Source organism: Paroedura picta, chromosome 12 (assembly GCF_049243985.1).
Source record: "Paroedura picta isolate Pp20150507F chromosome 12, Ppicta_v3.0, whole genome shotgun sequence".
NCBI classification, from domain to species: domain Eukaryota; kingdom Metazoa; phylum Chordata; class Lepidosauria; order Squamata; family Gekkonidae; genus Paroedura; species Paroedura picta.
Genome location: NC_135380.1, coordinates 26,427,712 through 26,439,110, shown reverse-complemented (window position 1 = coordinate 26,439,110; position 11,399 = coordinate 26,427,712). Strand labels below are relative to the sequence as shown.

The 11,399-nt window shown below is 45.5% G+C and overlaps 1 protein-coding gene across 2 annotated transcripts; it reads left to right on the top strand.

The window, feature by feature from the left end:
- The first annotated feature begins 1,213 nt into the window (after positions 1-1,213).
- Positions 1,214-10,468, top strand: IL1B (interleukin 1 beta). 2 transcript variants are annotated; one of them, XM_077305967.1, is made up of 7 exons: positions 1,214-1,303; positions 5,439-5,498; positions 6,734-6,782; positions 7,507-7,720; positions 8,020-8,190; positions 8,357-8,493; positions 9,820-10,468. In XM_077305967.1, the coding sequence occupies exons 2-7, from the start codon at positions 5,452-5,454 to the stop codon at positions 10,027-10,029; spliced, it is 828 nt and encodes a 275-aa protein (XP_077162082.1). In that variant the 5' UTR covers positions 1,214-1,303; positions 5,439-5,451; the 3' UTR covers positions 10,030-10,468. The 2 variants fall into 2 exon arrangements, with proteins under 2 accessions (XP_077162082.1, XP_077162083.1); XM_077305968.1 differs by lacking the exon at positions 1,214-1,303 and adding an exon at positions 4,965-5,048.
- The last annotated feature ends 931 nt before the right edge of the window (positions 10,469-11,399 follow it).

The following is an 11,399-nucleotide window of genomic DNA, read 5'->3' as shown; positions in this document are numbered from 1 at the left end:
TTACGGCAATCATCACAGTTCTTTCAAACAGCCAGACCCAAGAGAAAAGACAAGATACAAAGTTATTTCACACCAAGGTTCAGGATTCCAGAGGTCAAGAAAATACAATAATCCAGTCCAAAAAAAAATCAAGGCTTTCACAGTTCAAGTAAAGCAGCGTCAATCTATTGCTTACATCACATCCCCAACCAACAGTGTCCCTTAAGAGGTTTTATAGTTAAATACCAGCTGCTGAGACTCAATCCTGCAACAACTCATCATCACTTTCAGCAGGTTGCTGACATCCAGCCATAAGGTGAGCACTTCTGCTGCTGCCTCTGATCTGGCAATGCTGGCCTCCTTGGAGGAGCCCTCAGCACTGCTGAGACCTGGCTGACCCCTGGTACCTGCTTATTGTGCGTGGTTATGGGATAGGGAAATCATTTACTTTCACTGATTTACAACACAATCCTAAACTCCAGCTGTGCTGGCTGGGGAGCCACAAAATACCAGTTATGCCACACTGATATTAAGGGGTCCATAGGGTGACAGTGGGCCTCTTGTGGCACAGAGTGGTAAGGCAGCAGACATGCAGTCTGAAAGCTCTGCCCATGAGGCTGAGAGTTCAATCCCAGCAGCCGGCTCAAGGTCAACTCAGCCTTCCATCCATCCGAGGTCGGTAAAATGAGTACCCAGCTTGCTGGGGGGTAAAACGGTAATGACTGGGGAATGCACTGGCAAACCACCCGTATTGAGTCTGCCATGAAAACGGTAGAGGGTGTCACCCCAAGGGTCAGACATGACCAGTGTTTGCACAGGGAATACCTTTACCTTTTTAAGGTGACAGGAAAATGCAAACAACCTCTGAAGGTCTCCTGCCTTGCAAACTCTATAGGGTCACTGTAAAGTCAGCTGCAAAAAGAAGGGGTATGTGGCTTCCCAGTGTGAATTTGTGAGCCTTAAAGGAATCTTGGAGCTGTTTCCCCACAAATGCCACTATATTCCCAGGATGCCCGAGGGTGAATTATGTTTTCTTCCCTTATTGCACTTTGCATATACTGTCCTATTAAAACAGCAGCACTGATCTGGTTGTTCTCAGTAAAGCTTTGCCACGTCACCATCCCTGCAGGCTGCTCAGAATTCAAGGGAAAGTGGACTCCAGCTATGAAAAACAGGTTTTTCTTATACTGCAGCATACTAGCTTGGCCCTTTAACTTAACAGAGAAGGTGTTGCACAGAAGGGATTCTGGCAGCTAGGAGAGAGCCGACTGAGTCTTGGCGGGCTTCAGGACCACTCAACTCAGACTCAGCCCACAACTCAAGGGTGAGTAAACTTCTCCTGTCCCCAGGAGACACTGATAACTGGAAGAGGTGGCAGGTGAACCTGTATCCTTCGAGGTTGTTGCCACTAGGTTGGCTTGCGGTAGGGCTTTTTAACATCCCACCCTGCCCCTGGTAAGGCAAGAGAGAGAAGTAACAAGGGGCAGTGAAATGGAGCCAGAAGAAAAGAGGGGAAAGCAAGCACACACCCAACACCGTGACCATCCTCAGTTGCTCAAGGCAAGGCAAAGGAGAGGAGACGCGAAGCATGGCTTGGCTTCAAATCCCTTCCCTGCCATAAAGCTGGCTGGGTAAAACCGGCCAGTCTCTCTCCCGCTCTCTCTCTCTCTCTTTCTCTCTCAGCATAACCTACTCCCCAGGGTGGTTAGAAGACCATGTAGGAGGAGAAGGAGTCAGACATGTGGCTGCAGTCCATACTGGGGAAAGTTCAGAGTTGTGGTCACCAAGTCCAGCCTTCAGCCCCCCAAGTTCCAGGTCCAAAGGTTAAGAAACAGCTGCAAAGGTGTCTTCTCTTCCCCATGTCAGGTGCTGAGGGTCCTATGTTAGCCCAGAATCCAGACATCAAATTACATTTTTTTAAAACTATTGCTGTTTTTGTAGCGTGGAATGAAATGGGGCAGCAATGTGTTACTGCTCAGTTAGGGGCATGTGATGTCCCACATGCCACTGCCTAGCTGACCTTCCATGTATGTTTCAAGGGCATTTAGGACGGATGGTCTGGGGGGCTGGGATTTTCCCAACATATCACCCTGCAATAAGTCTAAAACTCATCAGAGTCATCAGAGGCCGAGTTCGCTGCTGGCAAGGCAGGAAACACGGATTTCTCACAATTTCACAACTTCTCATTTAGGCTGATTAAAAAGGCTTGTTGGGTCATCCAAAACAGTATGCAAAACAGGATGGGTAATCCAAGGGGCAGGAACTGGGTGATATCACAGCACAGGAAGTTTTCTGGCGGTCGTGATCACAGCTGAGTGACAAGTGCGTGAACACGTATAGCCAGTGGTGTGCCCAGGAAGATCCCTGACTTCCAGGTTTGCTCAAGGGTTCCTTCATTTCGTAAAATTAGCTAAGACTCAGGCAGCAAAATGGGGAGGGGAAACAAGAGAGTTCCCATTCTGTGAGTCATCAGTGGTGTTTCTCCCATGTAGAAGGCAAACGGCAGGCGCTGAGAGCATCCGATTTGATGCCTCGACTAAGATGACATTGTTAATTCTGTCTCATGCAGTCACAATATTTTGTGTGCAGCTGGTGCTGCCGTAGACAGTCTGTGCACCCCAACAGAACTTCCTGCATGAGTTTCAAGGGAGGCCAGGATGAAGCAGCCCCTTCTGCGAGACATTTTTGCGAAACATTGACTGCAGCATTTTCCTTTGCATAAAACCCATTGTTCCTCTGAGATGTCATCAATGTTCTTTTAAAATCTGCATCAATATTGTCAGAATTTTAAGAGTCAGTGCAAGGTTATTGCAAGCAAAGTCACAAGACCAGTTTCCTGAATAAGGACCAATTTTCTGAGTAAGGACAATCATCTAATACACCAGTATGCTCAACTGGCAATGGGAGGTCCAGCATTTGCAAGGAATCCTACTCCCAACAGTATTTTCAAAACGATCCATTTAGAATGCCACAATATCCAGACTAGGAGATTCCTCTGACACAAGGGTCAATACCAGGATTTAAAAGCTGATGTTTTACTATTTGGGCTCACCCCATGTCCCCATTTGTGGGGGGGGGGATCTACTTGACTCTGTATTTTGGCACGGTAGAGGTAAGGGGCAATCACATAGCCACCTAATTTTAAGGAAAACCCTCAAACATAAGATAAAAACAAAGTAACCACTTTACAAAACAGCTCAGAGATTACTCTGAGGATTCCCATTAGCCTTATTTTTAAAAGACCCTAATTAAGAAACAGAAGAAAAATAGCTGGCTTTTTCTACCCTGCTTTTCACTCCCTGGAGGAGTCTCAAAGTGGCTTACCGTTGCCTTCCCTTCCTCTTCCCACAACAGACACCCCGTGATGCAGGTGCGGCTGAGAGAGTTCTGGGAGAACTGTGACTGGCCCAAGGTCACCCAGCTGGCTGCATGTGGAGGAGGAGGGGGGAATCAAACCCAGTTCTCCAGATCAGAGGCCACCAGTCTTAACCACTGCAGTAAGATGTTAACTCACTCATAGAAACTACATAGCTGGGTCTGTACAGCTTCTAGGAATTAAATGATCAAGAACGAATACTAATAATATAAAATGAAAGGTTCCAGAAAGGTGAAATTATGGAGGGAGATTATCACATCATTAAGTATGGAATCTCTGACCTCTTGATATGCTGCCCTGGGATCTTTATCAGCATCCCACATGGAGTTCTAGTGGAATCGTACTGAACAAATGCGGAGAAATCGCTCCCCCCCCCCCTGGAGTTGGAAGTGTACATTGCTCCCTCCATCTTGTATTGATAGTGATAGGATGGGGTTTTTTTTGCTGTCATGTTGGTAGTTAATGTTTTTAATGGGAATTTTAACAGGGTCAAAATTGATGTGATGATGTGGGCCCATTTGCTTTTCAGGGTATCCCTTGATTCTGTCTGATTGATCTGTGGCTTTTTAATTATTATTATTAGTAGTAGTATTAATATTAGTATTAGTATTATTATTGGATTTATTTCCCACCTGTCCCAATAGGCTCAAGGTGGGAAATAAATCCAATAATAATAATAATAATAATAATAATAATAATAATAATAATAATAATAATAATAATAATAATAATAATAATAATAATAAAAGCCACAGATCAATCAGACAGAATCCAGGGATACCCAGAAAAGCAAATGGGCCCACATCATCACATGGTCAAGTAATATTGTATCCAAGTAACATTAAAAGGCAAAATGGATGAAGGAGAAATTTCAAGGGCACCAAACCAAACTGTGCCGCTGTCCGTCCTTCTCACCTATAGAATGGATCTCTCCAGTGTCCTAGACATGAACACCACCTGACTCTTAGTGAAAGTCACCAATCCTGCACAGGTCCAGTTGAGCCAGTAAGTATCCATGTGCACTTTCACAAAAGGACACTCATATACAGATCAACACAGGACCCAAAGCAAGATAAAGTGGATTATGTATTTGGGCAGCTGCTCCCTCCATGGGTAAGTAACAGCTGTTGCATTATACTGGAAGGGGTAGTTAGGTAGGGAGCAGATAACTAGCAAGAACGGAAAGGAAGCACAAGAATTATTTCTTTTCTTGCATTGTGCCACCCATGCTGTTAATAACCCTACTAGGAAGTCCCTGACCAGCCATTTAAACAGGGCAAAATCTTCTGGAGGCTCACAGAATGGAATTTTTTTTTTTGGGGGGGGGGGAGGTATTCTTCCAAACATACCATCATGCACAATTCATTCTTTTCTCCACAGAAGAACGGCCACCCAAATTCTCTGTTTTCACAATATGTGTATTGTTGTTTACTTCCACAACGCAACCATATCTTTGTTTCTTGGGAGGAGGGCGAGGTGGAATTTTAATTGCTTGTGAAACTCAAGAAAAGATCTCGGAAGTGAGGGACAAAGGGGAAGTTCCAAACATGGGTGGTTTCTCCCCCCACCCCTGGCTGCAGTCCGGTATATAAGCCAGAGAAAGTAGCAGCAGCTTACATTCTCACCAGCAAAGACAGCAGAGCCAGGGATCCACTACTCTGGAGAGATCCGGGGTGCGCTCTTCTTTCTACAGGTACAATATCTGCTTGGGGGGCCTTCCAGGCATTTGTAAAAACAATTCTGTCCCAGAGAAACTTCAAAGAGCACTAAAACGTCCCACCAAAACTGGGTTATGCCAGGTTTTCATTTGTGGCTTATTTTGGCTTCAGATTTGTAGTGCTGCGAAGTTTTGGGTCAGTTCAGGTTCTGCTGCCTTAAGATCCTCATTTGAAGCATTTTATGAGTTTCTAGTTTGGGGTTGTTTTTTGCTTTTTGTTTTTAGCGTAACTTGTTTTCGGAACATTTACTTGCTTTAACTTACTGACTTCATTGCAAGCCATCATAAATGATTTTTGTGGTTAAAATGTTAAGTATACTTTTGATAAATAAATAGTTCTCTGGCTTCACTTCTGTCTTTTTTTAGCCAAGAATCAACGATGGCCAGAGTCCCAGAATGTCAGGAGGAGATGATGGAGTTCTGCAGGTAAGCGTAGGGTCACACCTTGAATTCCAATCCAATGCTCAGGGATTTTCTCCATTGCTTCTTGAAACTAAAGAACACTGAGTTGCTGCATCGGTTGAAGTTACCTGAGAAGGGTGGTGAAATATCCCATTTCCCAACTTTGATTTGCTAACAAAATATTTGCATGACTAGTAGGTTGAGCCCGTTGTAGCCGAAAATACAACCGGCGCTAGCATGGTGATAGGGTGGAGTGGAATGCTTGAAAGTGTTGGGTTGGAAGGAAGGAAGGAAGGAAGGAAGGAAGGAAGGAAGGAAGGAAGGAAGGAAGGAAGGAAGGAAGGAAGGAAGGAGACAAAGAAAAGGATGGGAGGAAAGAAGAAAGAATGGGGGAAAACGGATGGGAAGAAGGAATTAAGAAGGGGAGGCAGAAAGGGATGGAAGGCAGGCAGTCTCCCCCCCCCCCAAGCGCAGAGGCCAGGCCACAGTCGAGCAGTTCTGGAGGAGCGTGGACTGGGGGAGTGCAGGTTGGCAGGCAGTCCCCCCCCCCCGCCCCAGCTAGCAGCGTGTTCCCCCGCCTGATCCTGCGGCTTCAGAGTGGCCCGGCTCCTTTGGCTGCCCTGAAGCCTCCCTTGGCCGCCCCCCTCATCAAGTCCGCGGCTTCAGCAACGGGCTCTGAGCAGGCCTGGAGCGTCTGGGCCCCTTGGCCCCGGACTGACACTCAGAGGGGCCAATCGGGAGCTGCTTTGTGGCTCCCGATTGGCCCCTTTGAGTTTTTATCCTGGACTCACCCCGCCCCTTTCTCCACCCACTTACCCCTTACCCTTTTATTTTTACTGCTCCTGCCAGAGCGGTTTACAGATACTGCAGTGCAGCAACTTTAATAAGCATTTACATTTTCAAAGAGAAATGCCATATTATCGAGATATAATCCATAGAAAATTAGGGATGTCTCAATCCATGGGAATTAGGAATTTGGGACCACAGCAGCAGGCACCTAACCTCTAGACTTTACCTTCTACCAAAAATATTAGCCTTCCTTCATATGATATTTCTCTGATTCTTTAAGAAAGGCCAATGAAGGAATTTGAGTCCCAGTTTGTTTCTAAAATTGGGGGATAATCCCATGAGCATCTTCTTGTGCAAATGAGAGCAAAATATAATGCCCAACCTTATAGGCATATAGGGTAAAGACTGATTCTAGTTAAAATACAACAATTACTTTTTCTAAGACTTGTTTGACTTGTTTCTTTCTACAGCCTGAATGAGGAGATAGCTTTCTATGAAGATCAGCCTTGCTTGACAAAGGTAATTATGATTTCTTGATTAATTTCCCCTCAAATCATGTCCTCTTCTGAGGAGGAACTTACACTGAAAATCACCCAGGCCTGGCCAATGTGTTGTTGTTGGGTTTTTTTGCCCAAATACCCCTGCAACAAGTAAACTGTGCAGAGGCTAAATATGGCCTCAGTTGATTCCTATGGCCAAGGCCATATTGGCCATACTGTTTACAGATGCTAAGCTTCTCACTATATCAGAGTGTTCCCCATTTTGATTTCTTAAATGATACCGAAGTAATTTTAACAGTAAATTATTATCTATCTAGGCCATAAAAAAATTATTAATTTTACAAATATAGGATTGTTCACTAAAGTATGAAATTCACAGGTATATTATTTTTATACAACTGAAAATACTTCCAAAAAATCTATTTTAGACAAAAAAAAAATTGTGGGCCCTAAAATATTTCATTTTTGTTCTGTCAGAAAAAAAATAAACATTTTCCTATGGGCCCCTAAAAGTAGCATAGGACTGAAGCACTGTGCCTGCTCTGCTTAATGGATGGCAGGCCTGTATCTGGGAGAAGAAAACCCACCCACCCACCCACCCCCAAAGCTCAGAGGCATTTTCTTGCCTCTGACTCGCACTGGGGTGCAGAAAGTATCATAATGGAGCAATTTTCTATTGGAAGGATGTTCAAGGAGATAGAAGCTTATCAGAAGGATTCAGCTGGTTTCTGTTTTGCCCACAGAATGCCTCCCAAAGCCAGAGACAGTGTGCTTCCTGTTCCCAAATCCACTGCGCCTGTGGGATGGACATTCAGGTAAAGATCTCCAAGACGGTCCCAACCAAGGGCTTCCAGAAAGCTGTGGTGATAGTGGTTGCTGTTGAGAAGATGAAGTTGAACGCAAAAGCCACCGTTTTCACCGATGACGATTTGCTGAACATCCTAAACGCCGTCTTAGGTACAGTATCAAGTACGGAGTGATCAGCCAGGGCGTGTCGAATGAGGGAGGGGAAGGAGTAAAAGCACAGACAGACAGCTAGCCTGCTTTCTGTGGCCAAGGGAAGCCCGTAGCCTTGACCCCACATGCATGAAGAGGAGGACAGGGTGCTTGAGACCCATCATGGACTAAGAGCTGGCCCAACTGCACAGTCTGCTGCTCTCCCTCCATTTCTCCTTCCAGTTTTAGAAGGAGTCAATCAGGCTACTGTGAGAAATGTGAGAATGAAATCTAAACCTGGTTGGTCTTTTTCTTTGCAGAACCGGTGTCTTTCGACAATAATGAATTCACCTACGCAAACAATTCCCTTTACCGCTTCACACGTGCCATCTCCTATGACATCCAAGACATTAAGCAAAAGTCCTTTGTCCTCAACCAGCCGGCACAGCTGGTGGCCGTGCACCTGCAAGAACCTAACATGACTCATGCAGGTAAGGTCCAGCTGCTTCACCTTTCTTCTTCCCATCAGTCTAGTCAAAAAGTAAAATCCCCAGTCACTCCTAACTCACCAGAAACATGAGTTGCCTTCCCAGCTTTACGTCAAACAGAAGCATCCCCATGAATGTGGCCCTGAAATAATTTCCCTGTTGTTTTCAGTGAAGCTAAAAATGGCTGTCTACCGTCGAAAAGACAATGTAGAGAATCCTATTGCACTGGGGATCAAAGGGAGCAACCTCTGCTTGTCTTGTGTGCCAAAAGAGGGAGCAGAAGGACAGCCAGAGCTGCAGTTGGAGGTGAGTGAGTGGCTTCTTACCCTTTGCCATTGGGATGGATAAGGGCTGAAGAGGAACCAGGCAGGGCAAATCATGTGGTCAGCAGCAAGGGCTGTGTGGCTGGAACTCCTTGAGGGAAGCAATGCAGCAACTTTCACTGGCTCACTTCCACTACACCACACTTGCTTGTCTGCCATGACCCCCCACCACCCCCCTCTTGTTGATCTGCTCTCTTGCACTTTCTTTCAAGTCGCCTACAGGTGAATGACATCCTCTGTAAGGCATGCCCAGCTTGCTCCCTCATTCAGAATGCCACGGACAGACACTCTGATCAGCGGATCACTGATTCAGTCCATTATTTCACCCCTTCCCTGTCAATCAAATGGTTTTTTTCCGAGAGGGAGGGAGAGGAGACAGCATGACAAGGAGCGTTGTGCGTGCATGAGCAAACTTCTAGCATGAGTTGCTTCCCTGCTCAGCCCTGGAGATCAGAATGGACTTCTGAACACTCTGGCAAGAGGACTTCCACAGTAGTCTCAACTATTCAAAATAAGGATATCAGAATCCACTTGCAGCCCCCCAGTTCAGCTTCAGAATGTACCACCTTTCCATATCATCTGCAGGCCAGACTAGATACTACCTGTGGCCCTGTAACAAAAATCAGGTGTTGATGCTGAAGAGCTTGATATACGTTATTAGTATAAGCAACCAAGGCTGTTATTGTTTAATGTAAACTGATGTTTTATTGGGATTGTTTAATTGGAACGGGACTGGTTTTTTGGTTGTGAGCCATCGCGAGCTAGCTGTGCTGGGAGCAGCAGGATAGAAATCAATCATTCTATCCATCAATCTCTTTTCCTCATACCTCCCAGTAAAGTCTAGTTGGAAGCAACCATAAGACATCTCCTTTTTCCAAACACACATCAGCCCTTGACCTGACATAGGGAAATGCCAGAGCGATACCCCGCATCGATGGCCAACATCATAGTCTTGATCTGGGGATCTAGAGATGTGTCAGTAGCATTCCGATGCTGCAGAACGATGGTTGTGCACATGACAAAACAGTGGTGGCAAGACCATTAAGGAGAAGCAGGTCCTGCGACCAATTAAGCAGCACCGGCATGGAAATTAGTAGAACCAAGAGGGTGTATTCTGCAGAATACAAAGCCAGAAACAAGATGGATGGCCAAGAGGTCATAAAGAGACCGTCTGGTTTGGTAATTAAAGGCCTGGACAATGAGGTTTGCACAGATGATGTTTATGCTGGTTTGGGCTCATGTTTACACCTGTCGCTTTAGAAGCAATGGAAAACTTACCTTTTTCCCACCATCCTCTTTTCAATGACAGACAGCAGACATCCTCCAAGACATTGACAGATCCAAGCTGGGCCGCTTCATCTTCAACAGAATTGACGTCGGAAACACCACAAAATTCGAATCAGCAGCCTTTCCTGGTTGGTTCATTTGTACCTCTCCCCAGTCTAACGAAGCCGTTGGCATGACTAACAAGAAAGGGGAGGTCGAAATCATAGATTATGCTCTTAGCAGCTCAAAGTAGCTGGTTTAAACCAAGTACTTGTGTGTACCGTGTACACATCTTGTGATCTATGCGCACTTTTGGAGCTTGTATTGGTGGCAGCTCCCAACCACTTTTTCCCTGGAGGGAGAATCTCCTAGAATCTAGGGGAAAGTACTTCAGAATAATAATGAGAGAACTCTTTATAAGAATTTCCCTCACTGGATCTCAGCAAGTGCCAGCTGGGATCTGTAGAACATACTGCCCAGCTTTTATTATTTAAAGGGGGAGGGGGGAGAAATGTTATATTGTAACATTGTAAGCCACTGTGTCCATAAATATTTAATAGTCACTATTTTTCTGTTAATTATCAAACACAAGGTTATAAATGAGGGGTTTATATTTAATAAAAGTATTTATTAATTATGTATTTGTTTTGCCGCTCTGACTCGGCTAAGTTTTAATAAATTATTCAGCCTGGTCTGGTGGTCCCCGTTTTCTGTTTGCTGTTTCCTTGGTCTCCATGGGGTGCGTGACGGCAGGGGCAGGGTGCCAAGGAAGACAGGTTCGCCAGCAGTCTCAGAAGAGATGGCAAAGGAGCTTCTTGCAACAATGCGGCAAGGGGCCACCCCACCATGATCATGAGCCAGACAGTCATGTGGCTGGCATCCAGCTAGTGGTGTTGACTCAGGCATGTCTTGTCTGGATGGGAGACAAACACACACCCTTTTTTGGACATTCAGGAGCGTCTATGGGCATTGCTGTATCTTCGATGTTGCGTTTGCAACAATGCCAAAACTTTCTCACAATCCATTTTCTTGCTGCTCACTGATCACAAATGCACTTGGGGCTATTCCCAGACCTCTTTTTCATCCTGGAATTCCTGTGGGCTGGACGGCTTGAGGTCTCACTGCGATGCCTTTGAAACCCCCTTTCAGGTCCTCCTTGAAAGTTCTCACAATTTGGAACGTGGCAGTTCTTCGCTTGTTAGCATGGCCAGAGGACAAACATTCCCCAGAATTTTGCAATGAGACCCCCCTGTCTGAAACACTGAAGACACAAAATTGTCTTTTTCAAAGGCAGACCATCAATCTTAGAAGCTCAACATTCTCTCCTCTGGATGGCAGCAGCTCTCCAGGCTTTTGGGCAGATAATCCCCCCACCACCACCACCACCTCCTGATTAGGTCCTTTAGCTGGAAATGCCAGGGGCTGAACCAGGATGCTCTGCATGCAAGCCCTGTGCTTTGCAAATGAGCCGTATCCTCTCCCTCTGCTTTCAGCATGATTTTGGAAAGGCCTAAGGCGTATGTAACTGTATGACAGTGCCAACAGGGCTTTAAAACGACTCCAGTGGTGATAAAATGAAAGAACCTACTTTTTCACCCCCATGGTATTCATGCGGTATCATCT